Source organism: Callospermophilus lateralis, chromosome 18 (assembly GCF_048772815.1).
Source record: "Callospermophilus lateralis isolate mCalLat2 chromosome 18, mCalLat2.hap1, whole genome shotgun sequence".
Classification (NCBI taxonomy): Eukaryota; Metazoa; Chordata; class Mammalia; order Rodentia; family Sciuridae; genus Callospermophilus; species Callospermophilus lateralis.
Genome location: NC_135322.1, coordinates 2,673,954 through 2,695,775, shown reverse-complemented (window position 1 = coordinate 2,695,775; position 21,822 = coordinate 2,673,954). Strand labels below are relative to the sequence as shown.

General features: G+C 57.6%; 1 protein-coding gene across 1 annotated transcript; it reads left to right on the top strand.

The window, feature by feature from the left end:
- Nucleotides 1-241: 241 nt before the first annotated feature.
- Nucleotides 242-15,781, top strand: LOC143384182 (leukocyte immunoglobulin-like receptor subfamily A member 6). Its single transcript, XM_077105880.1, is given in 16 exon segments — nt 242-312; nt 468-503; nt 670-957; nt 1,094-1,389; nt 5,385-5,556; nt 11,222-11,506; nt 11,634-11,936; nt 12,086-12,131; nt 12,133-12,222; nt 12,224-12,378; nt 12,642-12,944; nt 13,244-13,294; nt 13,561-13,611; nt 14,189-14,296; nt 14,464-14,510; nt 15,635-15,781. Coding segments are annotated over 16 exon segments (2,412 nt in total). The 5' UTR covers nt 242-278.
- The last annotated feature ends 6,041 nt before the right edge of the window (nt 15,782-21,822 follow it).

Genomic DNA, 21,822 nt, shown 5'->3' with positions numbered 1-21,822 from the left:
GAGGACAGATCAGACAGACCGTGGGGGTGGACAGAGGAGACCCAACTCTGTCTGAAGGGCCTGCAGAGACACTGCATCCTGAGATGGCCACATTCCTAGGAAAACAAGACCACGCAGGGAGGTGGGCTGTCCCCTTCCTGTGGGGCTGCTGTGTCACAGTCCCAGGGCGGGAAGAACCAGTCTCCAGTCTCTACGTAGTTACACCCTGTGTATCTGTCTGTCCTCCAGGCTCTGTGACCTCCTCCATCTGGACCCTGGGACCTCGGGGAGGACACACCATGACCCCCACCCTCACGGCCCTGCTCTGCCTTGGTGAGATGTGAAGGAGGGAGGGGACACCCTGTTCTGGGGGGACCCAGCCCACAGCCAGGCCCTGGCCATCAGGAGACCCAGGGCCCAGGAGGCTGTGGGGGGACAGGGCCTGCTCAGGCCTCAGGGGCTCCCCTCTCACAGGAACTCTCTTCCAGGGCTGAGTCTGGGCCCCGGGACCCGAGGGCAGGCAGGTGAGTGTCCCCAGTGTCCAGGTCCTCCTCCTGGGGACCAGGAGCCTCCCTGGGCAGTGGGTGGAGAACAGAGTTGGGGGCTGAGGCTGGGGAGCCTGGAGGGGGTTGGGCTGAGGGCTGGGATCTGAGGGGCTGTGCTGGGACCCAGCCTCTGATTCCCTTGCAGGGACCCTCCCCAAGCCCACCCTGTGGGCTGAGCCAGGCTCTGTGATCTCCTGGGGAAGGCCAGTGACCATCTGGCGTGAGGGGCCCCTGGAGGCCCAGGAGTTCCATCTGGATAAAGAGGGAAGCTCAGTGCCCTGGGACAGACAGAGCCCACTGGCGCCCAGGAACAAGACCATGTTCTCCATCCCATACATGACTGAGCCCCATGCAGGGAGATACCAATGTTACTATCTCAGCCCTGGTAGGTGGTCAGAGCCCAGTGACCCCCTGGAGCTGGTGGTGATGACAGGTGAGAGGACACTCAGGGGTCCCAGCCCCAGGCTCTGCCCTCAGGGAGGGGGTCTGCTCCCAGGGGTCCCTCTCACAGCCCAGCTGGGGTGGTGTGGGAGGAGGGAACCATGGACACCTGCCTCCTTCTCTCCTAGGATCCTACAGCAAACCCAGGCTCTCAGCCCTGCCCAGCCCTGTGGTGACCTCAGGAGGGAACGTGACCCTCCAGTGTGGCTCAGGGCAGGGATATGACAGGTTTGTTCTCACCAAGGAAGGAGGACACCACCTCACCTGGACCCTGGACTCACAGCGACACCCCAGTGGGCAGGTCCAGGGCCTGCTCCCTGTGGGCCTGGTGACCTCTGGTCAGAGGTGGACATTCAGATGCTATGGATATTACAGGAGCACCCCCAAGGTGTGGTCAGAGCCCAGTGACCCCCTGGAGCTCCAGGTCAGGTGAGGAAACCTAGGCTTTCCCGTGAATGACTCAGGTGGGACCCATGTCCCCAGGTGTAGTCCTGGTGGCTGGATGGGGTGAGAGGAACCAGGGTTCCTGAGCCCATTTGAAGGAGGTTGGGAGACAGTGACAGCAGAGATTCAGAAACTGGGCAGATGGGGACAGGACCAGCCAGAGGCTCCACCAGACAGAAGGGTTTTCACAGCCGCTTGGCTGTGGCTGCTGTTTGGGGATCAGCTTGAATGTCACCTCCAAGTGTGGCCTTCTCAGTGCCCGACTGAGAACACAGATGGCCCTCCTCCCCTACCTGCCTGGTCTGTGTGCAAACACCTCTGTGCTTACAGCGCACAGACCTGTGATCTTATTAATCCATGCTGAACACGTGTGTTACACGTACCTGCTTGTATGCTTCCTGGTACACGTGTCACTCACCTGGGAGGTCTGTGGCGCACCTGTTCTTCCATCTGTGGAGGGGCATGACCCCCTGAAGTCATGGGGGGCGCACCTGTGTGGAGGAGGCACTGTGTGGAGGGGGCACTGTGTGGAGGGGGCACTGTGTGGAGGGGGTACTGTGTGGAGGGGGCACTGTGTGGAGGGGGCACTGTGTGGAGGGGGCACTGTGTGGAGGGGACACTGTGTGGAGGGGGCACTGTGTGGAGGGGGCACTGTGTGGAGGGGACACTGTGTGGAGGGGGCACTGTGTGGAGGGGGCACTGTGTGGAGGGGGCACTGTGTGGATTGGGCACTGTGTGGAGGGGACACTGTGTGGAGGGGACACTGTGTGTAGGGGGCACTGTGTGGAGGGGGTACTGTGTGGAGGGGGCACTGTGTGGAGGGGGCACTGTGTGGAGGGGGCACTGTGTGGAGGGGACACTGTGTGGAGGGCACACCTGTGTGGAGGGGACACTGTGTGGAGGGCGCACCTGTGTGGGGGGGACACTGTGTGGAGGGGACACTGTGTGGAGGGCACACCTGTGTGGAGGGGACACTGTGTGGAGGAGGCACTGTGTGGAGGGGACACTGCGTGGAGGGGGTACTGTGTGGAGGGGGCACTGTGTGGAGGGGGCACTGTGTGGAGGGCCTGTGTAGGGAGCAGGCCAAGCTGGGCAGGGAGGGCAGCCAGCCGCTGCCCCCTCCTTGGTGCTGAAGTCTCGGGCTCTGGAGGTCATTTCAGAGCTCCCGCTACCAGGGCCCCACGTTGAAAAGTAGGGTACAGGGGCCTCTCAATTTGTAGACAGGGTTTGGGGACCACTGAGGGTGACTGCTGGAAGTTGAGTGGTCTCAGATCTCTTGGGATCACACCTTTGGCTAAATCTCTCCAAATCTGGGGCTGTCTCCTGTCCATCGAAGACAACATCCTGTCCCTATTGTCCAAAGGTCACCATCTCTGAACTTCTCAGGTCCTTTAGGAGGGGAGGTGTCTGGCTGACCTGCCTGGGGACTGCAGTCTACTCTGGATACTAACCAGTCCCTGTGGTCATGGTGAGGAGGGCTTCTGACCCGGTTTCTGTGAACCCCAGCCTGTGACCTGGGGAGGGCAGCCCAGCTGTGGAGACGTGAACCTGAATCCACTCTGGACTGGACAGAGCTCTGCCGCTGTCCTGGACAGCCCCACGCATTCCCCTCAATTAATTCTCCTCCTCCTCCTCCCCAGACTCAGCCACAGACTTGGTTTTCAGGATGTGAAATAGGGAAAGGAAAGAGAAAGTGCATGTGGGGTTCAAGCCACCCTGGGAATGTGTGGACCCTGCGGTGGCCAATTCACAAGGGAGAGGCCAGGCTGAGCGTGGGGAGGAGGAGGCAGGCGGTCCAGGCACCGTGAATCCAGGGCCCGGAGGACACTCAGCACTGGAGCCTGGACCTGGCGCCTGGTTGCTGCTTAGATCTGGGCCAAGGTTCCATGAAGGGAGCGCAGACCCAGAATTCTCCTGTGGGGACATCGGTGCAGGTGTGGGTGGGCCCCACACCTGACCTGCCCACTTGACCACCTCACCTGCAGCTCAAGGAGCCGGGCATTGGGGCAAGACGCACATGTCCTTCACACAACCCACCAACACAGGATTATAGGTCCAGCTGCGAACATTCTATTTAAAATCCGAAACCCACCCCTCCCCTGGCCTGGGATTCAAAGCCCCTGTCCTCGCTGAGCCCTGTGGTCTCCACTCCTACCTGCACCCCCTATCCAGCCCTCCTTCTCTCCCCAGCCTCCTTCTCCTGCCTCCGCAGTCTTCCCCGGGCCCTTCTCCCACAAGAAGCCAATCGGAGCAGTTTAGAAGTTTTGTTGGGTCCGTTGTTACTACATGACGGTAGAATTCATCTGGCGTGGTTATAAAAGCATGGGATATGATTTGCTCCAAGTCAGCCCCCAGTACTTCCCCTTCCCCTCTCCTCCTCCCTCCTGTTCCCTCCCCTCTACTGGTCTTTCTGTGATTGACTTATAGTGGTTTACTTTTTGTTAGTTAGTGTCTTGTGACGGACACGTGGTGGATTTGCTGTGGGTGTTTTAATTCCTATTCCTGCTCTAGATCAAATTCTGGTGTCTCTAGCAGAGGGTCCCCAGGGACAAGAAGAGCTGCCCTAGTGTTGAGGACACCTGGTCCCCTCTTAACAGTGCCACCTGCAGGGGCAGCGGGTCCCTCCTCTGCTTCCTCCTGTCCTGTCCCACCATGCGCCTGGTCCCAGCCATGTTCTGTGACGCAGGGCTGCACTGTGGGCAGGCGCTTCTCGCGACCCCTGCTTGGTGCACGGATACTCTCTCTGGGCTTTTATTAGGGCAATACAGTCACACATAGCAGCCCGTGGACAGGTCCAGGTGGCTCACAGCATAGCTGGCCCGTCCTGTCCCAGGGCGTCCCCTTCTGCCCTTCCCGTTCTCTCTCTCCTGTCTCCCTGCGGTCCCTGGCGCTGATTCTCACCATCATGCGCTTCCCATGACGCACCTCTGTGGACAGACGGCTTCTCTCGCGCTGTGCCTGCACTTCCTCGTCCCCAGAATATCGGGACACAGATCTGCCACCTGTGTGCGTTAATTCCAGACTTTGCTCCTGTGTTGAGGATTCTCTTTGGGTATTTTCTAACGTGAGTAAGTTCTTCCCTTGTTCATCAGCGAACAAATCAATCAATCAATACTTCTTCCTGAGAAAAGCCGTTCGGTGGTCTCGGCTGGTATTCCCTCCTGTTTTTAAACACGCTGCTGATATTTCAGATCTCCAGGCAGATCCTTTCCACTTGTCCAACTGAATCTGTAAAAAAAATCTATCATTTTGCAGATTCCTCTGCTTTTCACATTTGCGCCCCTACTTGAAGGGACTTTCGGAGTCTTGCTCACTGTAGATTCCCAGCTCCCGAAAAGGTGCTCGGAGGCTGAGGCCGCCCTCTCTTTATCATAGAACAGACAACGGGAGGCGGGCAGAATACAAAGTGAGGGGGTCACAGTCATCAGTACCACTGCAACGGCCATTGGTAATGAGCTCCCTAGTGTTCTGCTGGCCCCAGCCTGGTGTCCCCAGGGGGATGCACAGACTTGGCACTGACAGGTGGTGATGGCTGGGATCTCCACCCAGAGGGTGCAGCTGGGGCTGAGCTACCCAGAGAACATCCGGAGAGCAGGGTCTGCAGACCCCCTCCTCCCTCCCCTGAGCGGAGGTGCAAAACTAGAGGCCCAACCTCTCCAACACTGAGGGCTCCCTCCTGGTCAGGATGACCAGGGGCCACGGCTGCCCAGCCTCAGGGGGGCGTGAGGTCAGCCAGGCCACACAGGCTCTCCTGAGAAGGCGGCAAGGCCACCTGCATGAGCAGGGCAGAGAGGCTCCCCACTACCCCAGCTGCCCCTTCTCTGCCCTCCCTGTTCTTAGCAGCTCCTGATTCTGAGCCAACGGCCACCAGCCAGAGCCCCGGAGAGAGGAGCAGCAGGAAACTCCCGCTCAGGGTGCAGAGGGACCAACACCCAGCGGGACTTAAAGGGCCCGTGTGACCTGTCCAGCCCTCAGGGACCCTCGGTCCTGCCCACAGGCCACAGCATCCAGGTGACTCTGTGGGACCTCATCCAGGTGGGCGTGGCTGGCGGGTCCTGTGCCCCCATCAGCTGCCAAGGTGGAAACTCAGGAAGGGGTGGCCCTGCTGCCCACGTGAGCAGGACCCTGGAGAGTCTGAGCACAGGAGGTGAGACGCCCTGAGGACGGGGACAGCCAGCTGCAGCCACGTCCTGGTGAGGTCGGCCTGGGACTCCACAGGAGCCCCCTCTGCAGTGCTGCTCAGAGATGGTGCAGGACAGAGAGGGCCTCACAGCTGAGGAGGACCCCACCTTGAGAATCCTGTTCTCCTCATTGGGATTCTCAGAGGAGACCTCTGACCCAGGCTGGTCCCCTGCAGCACACAGCTCTGCCCACAGGGCCTGGGCTCCTGCTGGGACCTTCTCCCTGCAGCCCCACCTGGCCCTCAGCCTCTGTGATGGTCCCAGGCCCACTCCAGCCTCCTGTCCACCCAGTGCCCTGCTGGCTGCCTGACGGTGGCCCAGGATCTCCTCCCAAGGAAGGAGACACATTTTCTCTCTATGTTGTACCAAAGATGAAAATGCCATTTCCACATTGCCTCCTTTCTAAGGTGAAGGGCTGTGAACGCTTCTCTTCAGGACGACGGCTGTGAAGGGGTCATTTTTAAACCCTCATACATTTGAAGCAATGAACACTGAACAGAAGATTAGAAAATAGACTCAGCCCCTCATCTTCAAGGACACGGGACCAGAGACCAAACCCCTGGTCCAGACGAGATCTGAGGACCCAGGAGGGAGAAAGAGTCTGGGCACCGTTTCCTTCTGAGTCCTCTCCCCAGTGTGGACAGCTGAAGGCTCTGCCCACCACCTGCCAGGTCCTCCCACAGCACAGGGCCATGAGGAGGAAGGGGGGACAGGGGCCATCACTGGGGACCAGAAAACCCTAGAGGGGAGACAGGAGGCCTTGCCAGACCCAGCAGCTGCCCCGTCCTACCTCTGCCCCTCCAGGGGATGATGCTGATCTCAGCCCAGGACGAGAAAGGGGGTGAGCAATGGCCACGGTGTGGGACCTCATGCAGCTTCTCTCAAACCCCCAGAGACGCCTGACCTGGCTCACGCTTCTCTCCTGGTGCTGGGTGGGGTCCAGGCCTCCCCACTGCCCCTCCCCAGCCCTCCTTAATGTAACCGTTCATGGAGAAAGTGAAAGAGCAACCCACGCTGAGGCCTGTCCACTCTGGGAGAAACCAAGGTCATGGTGAGGATTCTTCTCAGATTCATTGCCATGTTAATGATGAATAAAAATTGATCATGGTTGGGGTGGACAATTTCCTGTGTTGGGATGTGACTCTGGTGTGACATGAGCACCACACTGAGCTCATGAACACCCACAGCAGCACAGCTAATGTTCTCGTTTTTTCTTTCCTGGTGAGAACACTGAAGATCCACCCTCTGCAAATTACAAGTAGATGATATGGTGTGTTCACAGCAGTCCCCAGGGCTGGGGTGGTGACTCAGGAGATGACAAACAGGGTTCCCAGTGTGGTTCTGCAGGACGCAGGACTTCCAGAGGTCAGTGCATGCCTTGGTGACCACAGCTCACAGGGCCTTCAGGTTCCACTTGGTACTTGAGGCGTGTCTTTGTCAGGGCTGGGGTGGACACCAGGACCTCGACACAGGGAGCCATCACCCAGCCCCACCCAGTGGGACAGCAGCTGGAGCACAGAGAAACACTTGTGACTTACTCGGGATCAACAGGAGACCCTCATCACCCTAGGACTGTGGCATGGAATTCATTGCACCCCACAGGCCCCAATAAAGGCAGTGAGATGCAATAAATGTCTCCAGGTTTGTGCACAGCCACGTTAGGCCTCCAGTGTGACATGGGGTGGTCAGCAGGAGGTGGAGCTGCACCCAGGCCTCATCTGCAGCTGCCCACCCCTGGCCCTTGCTGGGGTGAGGAGCTGGTCACCTTGCTGTGGGGAGAAGGGAGCAACCCTGCAGGGTGTGAAGGTCCTGTGACCACATCCTGCTCATTGCTCAGCTCCTGCATCCTGGCCCCAATGTGGCCCCAATTCACCAACCTCCTGTGCCTGCTGTGCCCTGGAGGGGAGGCAGCAGAGGACATGGTGGAAAGTCCCTCCTGAAGACATTGAGCCTCCAGAGCCCAGGCTGGAGGAGGGAGCCCTGGGAAGCTGAGGTCATGCACTGATGAGCCCAGGGTGACTTGTCACAGCCAATATTGAGGAAGAGGCAGAGTTTGGGGATGGAGAGTCCACATGGGAATAGTCCCATGTGTGGTTGTCCCTCCAGGATTCTGTCTGGGCAACATGGTTAGGGACATGTTGTTAATACTTCAAGCCCAGGTTGGGATTTTGGCCAAATTGAGGGTTTCTCCCAGGTAGGAGGTGTAGGGACAATGAGGAGACCTGGGATCCTCTGCACTGGGTCCTCTGGTAGCAAAGGAAAAGGACACTGCACACTGATGCTCCCACTCTCCTCTGAGACCTGCCTGGATACCTCCTTGGCCTCAGGCAGATTTGCGAAAGGCTGAGGTGTTCATGTTCTGGGGTCTGCAGGGTGGGCTGGTCACCTGGTGAGCAGGGAAGCTCCAGTGCTGGACACAGGACCCCCTGGGGACCAGGAACTGCCCCAGGGTCTCCACCTGACAGGGGACTGAGCTCAGGGTGCCCCTGCTGCACTCAGAGGGACTGGCCAGAAGCAAGTGACCTCCAGACCTTGTAGCACTTTCTGATGAAGAAGAATCTTAAATGGGCTTCAATTTTGTCTTGTTTTGCTTGATCTGGTGGATGTCCCCTAGGGTTTTCGCTGGTTCCTGGTCTTCTATCAGAATTCACAGGCTCTGACCCTGCACCGTCCACGCCAGCCTCAGGGTGTCCTGGGGGAGCTATTCCAAGGAGGTGGGGCCTCCTCCTGAGCTCCGGAGGGGACCTTTCCCAACAGCTCCCATGAGCCTGTGACCTGGCCCTCGGGCACCTGCAGTGAGAGGTTCCTCACCAGGTCTCACCCTCGCAGAGCTCCTCACACAGAGACCCCTGGAGCTCAGGGTCGCAGGTGGGAGAGGTCCAGCCCATTCCATGTCCACGCAGTGTCCACAGGGCACCCCACCAGAGCCACAGCAGTGGAGCTGGCAGGGAGCCGAGGTGACAGAGTCCTTGAACATGGAAGGGTCAGAGTCAGACTGGACTCTAGTCCTGGGGCTGGTGTCCTAGTCAGTGAACTCAGGGAGAATCCACTCCTTGACCAGGACGTGAGGCTGAGACGCCTCCTCCTGCCCCTGAGCTGAGGAGGGCTCACAGATTCAGATGTCCTCCCCTAACAGCAGGGTCCAGGAGCAGCCCCTGCTCAGCATGTGTCCACCTGAGCCCTCTCCTGCTGCCCCTGATCCTCCCCTTCCCCTCCCTGGCCACTCCTGCAGGGAGGATGCTTCAGAGCAAGCTGAGATCATAGCAGCCCACACTGGACCTGTCCCCAACCTCTGGCCACCTACTCTTTGGCTCTCAGGAGGTGCACCTGTGGGGCTGAGGGGCAGCAGGGGAAGCAGTGCTCAGCCACAGGAGATGGACGACCTTCCTGCTCTGGCCAGAATCTCCGCCTCTTCCCAGGGCAGCAGCAAAGAGCACTTGGAGTGTGGGATGGACCTGGGCTAGACGTCCACGTCCCTTCCTGGCTCCCTGATTGCACAGATGTGCCCACTGCTCCTGGAGCTGGGGGTGCCTCTTGGAATAGAGAGAGTGGCTGGGGGGGTGAGGGCTGGGGACTCAGGAGCCAGCACACGCTGCAGGCCACTGTGGTCCCCTCACACAGCCACCAGCACAGGTGCTCAGGGGTGTGCTGATGACAGACGCACCAGGTCCTCCAGGATGGCCACCAAGCTGACTTCCTCAGTGGACATGGGGTAGCTGGTCTCCCTGGCACTGTCCTCTGTGCTAACTGTCACTGGTGTTCCATCAAACCCAGGTCCAAAGGGGCCAGGACGGGGTCATAGAGCTAATGGGGTGAATGGTGCAGAGGTGGGGGTCCACTTCCCAGGCTGACCTGTGGGGGTTGAGGACCATGGTGGACACCAGGATCCCTGAATTCTCTTAAATGGCTGCCCACCCTACTGCTCCTCAGGCCCAGGGTTGCTGACCTGCAAAAGGAGTTGGTCTATGGGCAATGTGGCAGGATGGGGCATGGATTAGAGGGGACAATGGGGAGGTGGAGGTTGGCCTGGGGGATGGTGGGGTAAGTTGTCAGGATCTAGGGGGGAGGGCTGAGCACCCTCAGGGACACCCCTGCCCCATTCTGGTCTTGATGGAGGACCAGGAGAACATGCTAAGGGCCTCACTCCCCCTTCACCCCACACATCTGCCTTGAAGACCCAGAGCCCAGGGAGGACCCCGTGAAGGACAGGAGGTGACATCTGCAGCCCTCACCTCAGCTGCCACCCTAGTCCTGTGGCCTCCTTCCCCTGTGCAGTCTCACCCCCAGCCTTCCCCTCCCTGCTGTCTGGACCCTGCAGCAAGGACACACAGGAAGTGATGAGCCAGGTAGAGCTCCTGAGCCCCACAGGAGGGTCCCTCCCCACCTGGCACAGTGTGGAGCACCAGTTTAGGCTGAAGAGCATTTTCCTACAAGGACAGCCAGGCTCCAGGGGTGGCGATGCCCTCCTCAGCTCTCAGCCAGGCAGCTCTGTTGATGGTGGGACAGGCTGGAGCATGGACCCCAGAGCAGATGGGATGGTTCTTCCCTCACACCTCAGAACAGAGCATTTCACATGCAACACGGGGACCTGGTGCAGGGAGGACGGCTCACTCCTTTCAGCTGCTGTGTCAGTCAGCTCTGCGCTACTGCAGCAAAACACCAGAGACCATCAACTTAAATAGACCAGAGCTGCTGAGGGAGGGGTTTGCTCCTGCACAGGCTGCGCCATGGTGGGCTGCACTGGGAAATCAGCCCAAAGGCCCATCAGCTGGTCCATCTCCCAGAGGGCAGGGTGCAGGCCTCCACCATGCTTGACCTCTGGGGCCTGGCACCCACCTGCCCAGTAGCTGCTCATGTTTCACCTGGCCTAGGAGTGACCCCCACATTCCCTTCCTGGATCCTCTGAGGACATAATCCTGGGTTGGAGTCAGCCTGTGTGGGGCCGTCTCAGGAGGGGCCTGGCTGGGCAGCATTCAGGTCAGTTATGAGGCCCTCATAACTGAGGTCAGGGGGGACCTCAGCTCTGTGCTGAGATGTCTCCAAGGGGCGGGATCTTTGTGAGCCCTGCCCTGGGGACACCAGAGACAGGACAGGAGGGGCCGTCCCCATCCGGTGGGTGCGCAGCTCTGGGGACCAGAGGCCAGCAGCAGCCCCTGCTCACCACTTCTGTGCTGTCTGACCTGCAGGGCCTGCACTCTCCTCTCTGGACGCTGGAGTCTTCAGAGCAGGCGGCATGAGGTCCACCCTGCCTGTCCTCCTGTGCCTCGGTCAGTGTTGGTGGAGGGAGGGACACAGGCTGGGTGGGGAGGGTCCCAGGTGCCTGTTCACAGGGAACTCTCAGGTCTTAGTCTCATATGGCACCAAATGGCTGCTGTGACCACAAGGAACAATAATCCTCCCAACACTGAGACGCCAGCTCCTCACAGGGACCTCTCTTCCAGGGCTGAGTCTGCAACAGAGCCCCCGGGGGTCTTCAGGTGAGTGCCCTGCTAGCCTCCCACGTCCTGCTCAGGCTTAGCCCCTTGGGTCTCGGGAGAGAAGAGAGCAGCCTGGGCTGAGGGTGGTGACAAGGTAGGGCAGTGGGACATGGGGTAGGGACAGGCCAGGACCCAGCCTCTGGTTTTCTTGCAGGGACCCTCCCTAAGCCCAAACTGTGGGCGGAACCAGGCCCTGTCATTCCCCGTGGAAGTTCAGTGACCCTCTGGTGTCAGGGATCACTGGACGCCAAGTGGTACTGTCTCAGTAAGGAAAAACCCTGGAGCCCCACATGCAGAAGACCCTTAGAGGGCCCAGGGAACAGGGCCGTGTTCCCCATCCCCACCATGACTGCACAGGACGCAGGAGGGTATCAATGCTACTATCAGAGCCCTGCTGGCTCATTACAACTTAGTGAACACCTAGAGCTGGTGGTGACAGGTGAGTGGACACTCAGGGGTCCGGCCCCTGCTCTGCCTAAGGAAAGGGGTCTGCCCCCAGGTGTCCCTCTCACAGCCCATTAATGGGGGAGGAGGGAGCCATGAACACCTGCCTCCTTCTCTCCTAGGATCCTACACCAAACCCAGGCTCTCAGCCCTGCCCAGCCCTGTGGTGACCTCAGGAGGGAACGTGACCCTCCAGTGTGGCTCATGGAAGAACTTTGACAGCTTTATTTTGATGAAGGAAGGAGAACACCACCTCACCTGGACCCTGGACTCACAGCAAAAACCCAGTGGGCAGTTCCAGGCCCAGTTTCCAGTGGGGCCTGTTAACCCCACCCACAGGTGGACATTCACATGTTACGGCTATCATAGGAGCAAACCCCAGGTGTGGTCAGTACCCAGTGACCCCCTGGACCTCCTGGTCTCAGGTAAGGAATTCCCATCTTTCATTCCAATATTTGGTGAGGCTGCGACCTTGTGGGCAGACTCAGGGTGTGAGAGGGTGACCCACAGGCAGGACGGGGGAGGCAGGGGGTTGGCAGGGTCCAGCCCTCAGCCCAGGCTCCTCTTCCTCCAGGGGTGTCCAGGAAGCCCTCCCTCCTGACCCAGCAGGGCCCTGTCCTGCCCCTGGAGAGAACCTGGCCCTCAGTGTCACACTGACATTGGCTATGACCAATTTGCTCTGTCCAAGAGGGGGCACAGGACCTCCCCCAGTGCCATGGCCAGCAGCTCAGGCTGGGCTCTCTCAGGCCGACTTCCTGCTGGGCCCTGTGAGCAGCCCACACAGGGGTTGTTTCAGATCCTATGGTGGACACAGCCTCTCCACTGAATGGTCAGCCCCCAGTGACCCCCTTAATATCCTGGTCTCAGGTGAGGAGCCCAGAGGGTGCTGTCAGGGACCCAGACTCTGCACAGCCCTGTTGGGGAGCCCCAGGAGGTGATGGCCAGGGTGAGGTGGGGTATCAGGAGAGAGACAGGGAGGGACAGAGAGGACAGAGACAGGGGGACACAGGGACAGGAAGAATCAGAGACAAGGAGACAGACAGAGAGCACAGGGTCCTCAGAGAGAAGCCCTGGGGAGGTCTCAGCTCAGAACAAGCTGGGGCCACCCTCACCCTCCTTCCTCTCTCTAGGACAGCTCCCTGTCACACCCTCCCTCTCAGTGCAGCCTGGTCCCACAGTGTCCTCAGGGGAGAACGTGACCCTGCTGTGTCAGTCACAGATCAAGATGGACACTTTCCTCCTGTGCAAGGAGGGGGCAGCTGATCCCCCCCTGCGTCTGAGAGCAGAGTACCGAGCCCCATGGTACCAGGCAGAGTTCTCCATGAGAGCTGTGACCTCAGCCCTCGGGGGGACCTACAGGTGCTATGGCTCTCACAGCTCCTCCCCCTACCTGCTGTCATGGCCCAGTGCCCCCCTGGACCTGGTGGTCTCAGGTGAGTGACCCTGACCCCATCCTCTGTGAGCTCAAGGATTCCCCAGGGCCCTGGCCAGGACAGCTCTGGGTGGGATGGGAGGGAGGGGCCCTAGGGAGGGTCGGCCAGTGGGACTCACCCATCAGAGAGGAGGGGCCAACGGGGTCCTCCAGCCTGTGCACCCACCCACCACTGGAATCAGGAAGGTGCAGGTGGGCACAGGAGGGTCCTGGGGAGGCCAGGCAGGTGTAGCAGGATGGGCAGAGACAGTCCCCAGGGGCAGCCTGTACCCCTCACCCTCCTGTTTTCCCCATTCCCAGGACCCTCTGGGGGACCCAGCTCACCACCCTCAGGACCCAGGTCAACAGCTGGTGAGTCTCAGGGGCCTCTGAGCAGACAGTGTCCTGCATCTTGGGCAACCAACAGTCACTCTGAGCTACAAAGTCCAGTTACAAACTCAGCTAAGCTGTGTCCAGGGCACTGCAGAGAGTGGTCAGGGACCTCAGTCCCCGGGGCTCAGGGCTGGGAGGCATGAGGGTGAGGTCCAGGCAGAGGTGACTCTGGGCCCAGCCTGGGGAGGAGCAGCCAGCTGAAGTGGGGGGCAGGCAGCCCAGCCCTCACCTCCCACCCACCCCAGGAGGCCCTGAGGACCAGCCCCTCTCCCCCACGGACCCAGGACCCCAGAGTGGTGAGTGAGGGGCTCTGGTGGGAGGTGGGTCCAGGGCAGGGGCTGAGCTGAGGGGGAGCAGCCCCCTCTGGAGATGCTGACGGGGACCAGCCCCTCCCCTCTGGGCCTCAGTTTCTCCCAGGGCAGAGGAGAGGCCTGGCCCTGACCTTCAAGTGCCTCTCAGGGCTGACCTTGGCTGTGCCCTGCTGGGAGAGTGGCCCCCAGGGAAGCCTCCAGGACCTGAATCTGCAGGGCTCTGTCCCCTCTGTGCAGTGACAGTGACACTGAGCAGGGGAGGGCTCAGGGCCATCGAGATGTCAGGTCTTTCCCTCCAGCTCAGGGTTGAGCTCTGGGGGAGAGAAGGAGACTGGGAGTCAGACTCCCCCAGTTCAGGCCCCGCTCTGCTGCTTCCTGCTGGGTGACTGGGCAGGGGACCCCCTCTGAGCCTCAGTTTCCTCATCTGTGCCTGGGGGGAGGGTGGCAGTGCCATGATGCCTGAGTGACAGGGCTGGAGGTGACAGGTAGAAGGACCAGCAGGGCTGGCACACAGTAGGTGCTCAGGTAAGCAGCGTGGCTCCTCGTTCACACCCGTGCCCAGGACTGGGAAGGAGTCTGAAGATTCTGGTGGGGGTCTCGGTTCCCCTCCTCCTGCTGCTCCTCTTGCTCCTCCTGGGACACCAGTGTCGGGGACAATGCAGGAAGGCAGGTGAGTGGGGAGGGGGAGACGTGGTGGCGTCCCAGGGGAATTAGCCAGTTGTGCTCAGGGCACACAGGATGGGAAGCCCTGGTTGTCACCTGACCAGCAGGACCACCCAGGAGACCCAGCAAGAGCCCCTGTGGGCCTCACAGGTCTGCCTTCTTCTCCTCACACAGGGCTCAGCACTGCTGTCACCTCCCCAGAGGCCACCCAAGGCCACCAGGTGACCCGTCCTCTCCTCCACCCTCCTCTCTCTGCCCACTGCCCTCTTCTCTCCTCCCAGCTGATTGTGCTGATGGGCTCTGGTCGGCCTCCTGCCCTGAGACCTGGGCGCTGGCCTCTCTCCTCTGCCTCCTCCCCCTGCTGAGCTCGCTGCACCTGCTCCTGAGTAGGAGGTGGACCTGGCCACAGCCCTGCCCTGCACTGGCCCCCTCCCAGCCACACAGATGGCCGACTCCTGGGGGTTTGCTGTTGGCAAGGCTCTACTGAGGGCTTGGGACAGCAGCAGCAGCAGCAAACACAGTCTGGTGCTCAGACACAGGACAGCCCCAGAACAGACAGACGGGGCAGAGGCAGACAGGCGTGGGGAGACCAGGCAGGGCGACAGCTCTGAACCCAGGACAGATCCAGGACAGACAGACGGGGCAGAGGCAGACAGGAGTGGGGAGACCAGGCAGGGCGACGGCTGTGAACCCAGGACAGAGCCAGGTGGGGTGCAGGGCCATGGTCAGGAGTAGGAGGGTTAACTGGACAGTCAAGGGGGGTTCCCTGGGGAGGACCCTGGCCAGAGCCCTAACCACAGGGACAGGCCTGAGAGCATCTCAGGAAGAGGGTCCTGCCAAGGGAGCTGCAGTATGAGCCCAGTGGGCACAGGCTGACCTGTTCAGCAGGCACATGTCCACGTGGCTGCAGGCGATGCATGAGGAGCAGGTTTGACAGGTGGCAGGGGCAGAGGTGGGCAGGGCTCAGTCCTGCAAGTTCCTCTGCTCTGGCAGAGCCTGAGAAGCCCCTGGAAGTTCTGCTGGGCATGGAGAGCTGACTGCTGGCTGTAGGTCCCTCCAGCTCCCTGTGGGAGGTGAGGGGCACAGCCAGAGTAGACTCAGGAGCTACCTGCCTCTGTCCCCTCCACAGAGCTCTGTGAATGAGAACCCCTGGGCAGTCACCTGTGCCCATAATCAGGGCCATTGTGGAGTGTCCGCTTAATCCCCTGAGTCAGGGCCATTCCTGGTCATGAAGGACACATCAGAGGGAGAGAAGCCTGCAGGGCAGTCATGTGGGTCTTGTCCCTCCAGGTCCCTGGCTTCCCAGGCTCCAGCCTCACCTGTCACCACTCTGCCCTCACTCCAGGTGGCTGCATCTGGTGCCCCCCAGGGTGTGACCTATGCCCAGCTGAATTACCTCAAGCTCAGACAGGGGACAGCCACTCCTCCTTCCTCCCAAGAAGGAAAATCTCCTGCTCTGCACAGTGACTACGCCACCCTGGCCTTCCACTAGCCCAGGACACCACTCAGGTCCCCCGCTGCAAGGACAGGGACACGGGGACCCCAGCAGGCACTAGACAGCCCATGGACATGCAGCTGGCTGTCACGGCCAGCCTGGGGCCTGACATGCATGGCCAGGAGCATCTGAGACCTGCTGGAAGTCACCTGATTCCCAGTCACAGTAACTGGTCCCCGATCATGTGCCACGTTTGGCCATTTTATTCTCCTAGTCACCCACAGGCAAGGGGAGGAGTCACAAGGCAAGTGAGCAAATGTGTGATGGGAAAGTGCGTCCAGCTGATGACGCACAGAGATGAAGTGACTTTGATCAAAGTAAACTTACAATAAAGTTCAAAATGTGCTGGGTGACCCTGGGGAGTCTATGTCACCTGCCTTCCTGCTGATTTTCACATCCGGCTGGGACCCCTCTGTCCAGCAGCATGACCTGGGCTGAGTGGCAGCCTGCAGGGGTCCCCTGCCCACCTCAGGAAAGGGTCTGTGGAAAGGGGAGCAGCAGACCTGGAGCCACCCAGGAGCCCAGTGGGACAGAGCCTGGGGACCAAGAGACAGAGGAACAGAGGGAGGGACAGGGAGGGGCAGGGGGTGGGCGAGGGGCACCGAAACCCTGGGCATGGAGATATGGAGGGGAAGGACAGACGGCAGGGGGGGCCTCACTCACCCTGCTCTGGGGGGGGTTCCCCAGCTCACACCTCCTTGTCCTCATGGGGTCTATAGAGAACCCCCCTCCAGGTGCTCCTGTAGAGGCTCTGGTTCCCACTGCCCTGTCCTCCTCCTCTTCCCTCTCTTCCTCCCCTCCCCTCCTCCCCCTCCTCCTCCCTCTCTCCTCCCCTCCTCCTCCTCCACCTCCTCCCTGTCTCTAGTGCCCTCCTTCTTCCTTCTCCTCCTTTCTTCTTCCCCTCCTTCCCTCCTTCTCTCCTCTTCTTCCTCCCTCTTCTCTTCCTCTTCCTCCTCCTCCTTCCTTCCCTCCCTCCTCCATGCCTCCTTCCCCTTATTCTCTGTCCCTCCTCCTTCCCCCCTCTCCCTCCCCTCCTCCTCCCCTTACTCCCCTCCCCCTCCCTGTTCCCTCCCCCTCCCCCTCCCCTCCTCCTCCCCCTGCAGGATGGTGCATCCCCTTGTGATCACCCTCCTCTCCCCTCCTCCTCTCCCTTCTCCTTCACTGACTCACTCTCCCTCTACCTTCTCACACTCCTCATGGTTTTTTTGAGGCTTCTTTTGGGGCTCTATTTCTATGGGTATGAATTCAAGTGCGTAAAATCACCCCAACTTGAATTCTGCCTTTCCCTAGCAAATGTAGGGACCCTACAAGAAAACCTCAGAGTTGGAGTCCTTAGAACCCAAGGCCATACGTCCCTGTGTCCTAACCTCCCAGGCTTATTTCTCTTGATGGACCACATTCACACTTAGCAGGAATCATTTTCAAAAAGCAGATATAAAAGAATGTTCTAAGTCTGTTTGACGCTTATATTTTCCCGGGTTCATCTTGGTCTCAGCCCAGGATCAAGAACCTCTCTTCCCCTGTCCCAGGCCCCAGCCTCCTTCTTGGTGGTCGGCCTGTCACACCTCTTAGTCTCCAGAATGAGCATACGCAGACTGTTCTTAAGACTGAAGTCTAGAATTTCAGCACTTGTGATGGTTTAGATGTGACTTGTCCCCAGAAGCTCACGTAGGAGACGATGCAAGAGCTTTCAGAGGTGACATGATCAGGGGAGGAGTCCTGTGGCACCTGGTGACTTGACCCCAGGCTTAATGCCCTGATTGGTGACTGGGCAATAACTGTGGGCAGGTTGGCGCAGCCGGAGGAGGGGTCCCTGGGGCTGTCCTGGGGGTTTCTGTCTGGTCCCTGGGGGGGCGCAGACGCTGTGTCTGCTGCTTTGTTGCTGCGTCCTGAGCTGCTTTCCTGCCCCAGGCCCTTCTGCCATGATGCCCTCCTCCTCTGGGGCCCAGAGCAGTGGGTTGGCCACTGGGAACTGAGGCCTCGGAGTGTTGAGAGCCACAGCCCAAGGGGCCCCAGCAAACTTCCAGCTCCAGGCTGATTGGCTCCTCTGCGGTGATGCTCATTGGGCTGTTTCCTTGCCCTTTCAGACCACGGAGCTGCTCATTGGGGGACTCTTTTGGCTCCGCCCACACGACCCAGCCAATTGGCCTCAAGAGCAAGGGGGGGGGGTTGAGAGGCTTATGGGAAGCCTGTGGTGGCAGTTGGGTTCTGAGGGAATTCCTGAAGAGCTGTGATGTGGTGTGTGTTCTAAAAATAAAGTTCGTATCTGCTTGACAAGTGGTTTGTGAATTGTGCCCAGCCAGACTGCGGCATTGGACACTGTGAGCCAAATAAACCTCTCCTCCTCTAATTGTTCAGGTCAGGTCTTTGTCACAGTGATGCAAAAGGTGACTTCAACAGCCACCTTAAAAACAGAGAGAGGGAGGGACAGAGGGGGGGAGAGAGAGAGAGGGAGAGAGGAAGAGAGGGAGAGAGGGAGAGGGAGGGAGGGAGAGGGAAGGGGGCACAGAGGGAGAGGGGGGGGAGAGGGAGGGAGTGGTAGAGAGACAGAGGGAGGGAGAGAGGGAGAGGGAGAGAGAGAAGGAGGGAGAGAGAGAGGGAGAGAGGGAGAGAGAGGGAAATGCTCTTCTGTGACTCCTAAGAATTTCATAGAAAATTTCAATAACCACAAGTTTTCTATTTGGTCTTTGTTAATACTGGGGGTGACTCTGGTGTGTGTAGTCTAGGACTGGTCAATAGAATATTAGGGATGGAAATATTTTGCATTTATCTCACCACAAATAATGAGAGATTAAAATATTTAATAGTAATGTGTTAGAGTAATTTTCCTCATAATTTATTTATGGGTAAATGACCGTCTTCACGGGAGGAAACATACACCACAGGTGAGCACCTGCTATGAAGCACACACACATCACGTGTACAGGCGAGTAAACGACAGGTTCATGGAGAGATGATTCAGGACGGGGTGTGAACAGTCATGAAAGCTGCTATTTTGTTTTCCGTAAGTGTGCAGGACAAGGATTCATTTCATTACTTTTTACTGATGATGTCTTTGTGGAATTTCTGTAGTGAGGAGTGGACAGGCCAGTGAGAGCAAGGGCTCACAGCCCTTGGGGGAGGCCTTGCTTTGCCTGTCCTTGATGAGAAGTCCACCTTGGCCTACCCTCCCGAGGTAGGAGGCTGAGCAGGTGCTGTGTGTCCTGAATGTATGACCTGTTGGGAGTTTCCCTAACTCTCCGGGTCTTTCAGATAAGGAGCACCTAATGCAATATGGCGGCAGGGAAATGGCCAGTGGGCGGATAACAAGTGGTTTTGAAAATTCTCTAGTTGGTCCCCCCGTCTTCGGCACTTGTGGACAGTTTGTGATCCCCATGAATCTTAAGCAGGGCGGACATGCGTGCACCGTGGGTGATGACCTGACCTATACTATGATTGGCCCCAGTAGCTTCCTGGTTTAAGATAACTGAGTCTCACTTTCTATATAAGGTTGCGGCAGCTTGCAGTAAAGTGCTTCATCTTTGTCACTGCTGTCTGTGTGTGTGCATTTTAATCTCTGACGAAGAACCTTGGCTGTCATGACCCAGCTCACAGAGACAGAGCAAAGCCAGAGACAGAGGGAGACCTCGGCAGCCTGGGACATTTCTGACCCTGTGCTCAGATGTGCTGAGGGTCCCCTGACCTGTGGCCTCACTGTAAATCTAGGGGACAAGGCAGAACACAGGCCCTGCTACAGACTGACTGGGTCCCACCAGCTCCACAGAGAGCCACTGTCTGTCCTGGGAAAGACGTTAGACCCCTAAAGCTGGACGTCCTCATGTCAGTGTGGGAACCGCACTCCTGCTGAGCCTCTAAGGGAGCATTTGCCAAAGTCCAATCAGGACATTAACACCTTGAGGGTGTCCCAGTGGAGATAAAGACTAGACCAAGGAGGAGCAGGCCAGAGTGGAAGGGACGGTCCCCAAGTGCCCTGAGCACAGCCCTGGTCTCACCTTGAGGGTGGCGCAGACCTGAGCTGTGTCAGGGCCTCGGGGATCCCAGGGCAGGAAGGAAGCCCAGGGCTCAGCCTGGTTGAGGGTCAGGGAAGACCCCCCTTTGCTTACCAGGTTCCAGAAGCCCCTGCTGCATGGTAACAGTGAGCTCAAGCTCTTGCAAACCTGCGTGGGCTGTGGAGTCCATGTGTGTGATATCCACCAGTGCCGTGGAGGAAGGCACCACAGTGGGGGTCATTTGACATGTTCATAGTGCACACAGCAGTCTGCCCACGTCAGTCCCCAGGGCTCCCTCCTCCCCCACCCCCCTCCCCTGCCTTCCTTCACTCTACTGGTAGGTCTTCTTTCTACTAAGTTCGTTTTAGTTGGTGCATTTCTGTTACATATAAATTGATATGCACCCAGGTCTGTTCACACTGCACACAGCATGACCCGGTCCACTTCCCCCCCCCCAGGTCCTCCCTCTTGCCCTCCCTCCTTCCTGATCCTTGGTCCCCAACTCTGCTCTACTGATCTCCCTCTATTTTTTGTGAGATCTCTTTTTTATTCCTTTTTTATCTTTAGCATTTCCAGCAAATGCTGTAATATCATTCTTCTTTATGGCTGAGTAGAACTCCACTGTGTATCAATCGTATTTTCTTTGTTCATGTCTCTGTTGACAGGCACCTGGGCTGGTTCCATGATTTGTCTATAAACATTGATGTGGCTGAATCACTACACTATGCTGATTTAAGTTCTATTGGATAAACACCAAGAAGTGGGGTCACTGGCTCATATGTGGCTCTATTCCTAGTCTTTCGAGGAATCTCCATAGTGCTCTCCAAAGTAGTTGTGCTATTTTGCAGTCCCACCAACAAGGTATGCATGTCCTTTCTCCCCATATTCTTGCCTCTATTCATTGTTATTTATATTCTTGATGATCAGTGTGATTTTGCTTTGTATCTCCCTGATTGTTAGAGTTGTGGAACCTTTTTTCCTATGCATGTTGGCCACTCACATTTTTTGTTTTGAGAAATGCCTCTTTAGGTCTTTTGGCCATTTATTGAGTAGGTTGTTAGTTTTTTAGGTGTTACGTTTTTTAGTTCTTTATATATCCTTGTTATTAATTCCTTATTGGAAGAGAAGCTGGCAAATTCCTTGTCACATCATGTTTACCAGATCTAGAAGTTTCTGGTGAAGTTTTTGGTTCCTTTAAGCATCAGTCATCAAAGATATTTGAACTTATTCTTGTCCTATTTGTATTTCTAGAATTTCCTTTTCTTGCCTGATTGCTCTGGCTACACTCTCAAGAACGATCCTGGATAGGAGTGGTGAGAACGGAGATCCTCGTCATGTTTCTGATTCTGGAGGCAATGCTCAATATGTCGTGGGCTTTAGATTTCTCACATAGGGATTTCATGATGCTAAGGTGAGTTCCTTCTGTCCCTAGTTTCATCAGAGTTTTGTTTGGTTTTGGTTGGTTGGTTGTTATTTGCAGTGCTGGAGATTCAACCTGGGGCCTACACATGCTAGCCATCATTAAACCACTGAGCCAGTGAATGTGTGCTGAATTCTGTCCCCAGGGTTTTCTGCATCTATTGAGATGATCATGTGATTTTTGTCTTTGGTTTTACTTATGTGATGAATTATGTTGATTGATTGATGGGTATTGAACCAAGCTTGCATCCTGGGTTGAGTCTAACTTGATCGTCGTATGCAGTCTTTGTTAGGGGTTTTGAATATGGTTTGCTATTATTTTATTACAAATTTTTGCATCTATGTTCATCGTGGAAATTGGTCTACAGTTTTATTTTCTTCGTGTGTCTTTATCTGCTTTTGTAATCTGGGTAATATTAGTTTCATAGAGTAACTTTGGTAGCACTGCCCCCTTCTCTATTTTACAGAACAATTGGAGGAACTTTGCATTGGTTTTTCTTTAAAGGTCTGGGAGCGGAAAATCCATCTGGTCCTGGGCTTTTCCTTCTGGGAAGGTTTTTTGTTACTCCTTCACATGATATTGACCTTTTTAGGTTTTGTCTAACAGTCTGTTCCTATTTGGTAGGTCCA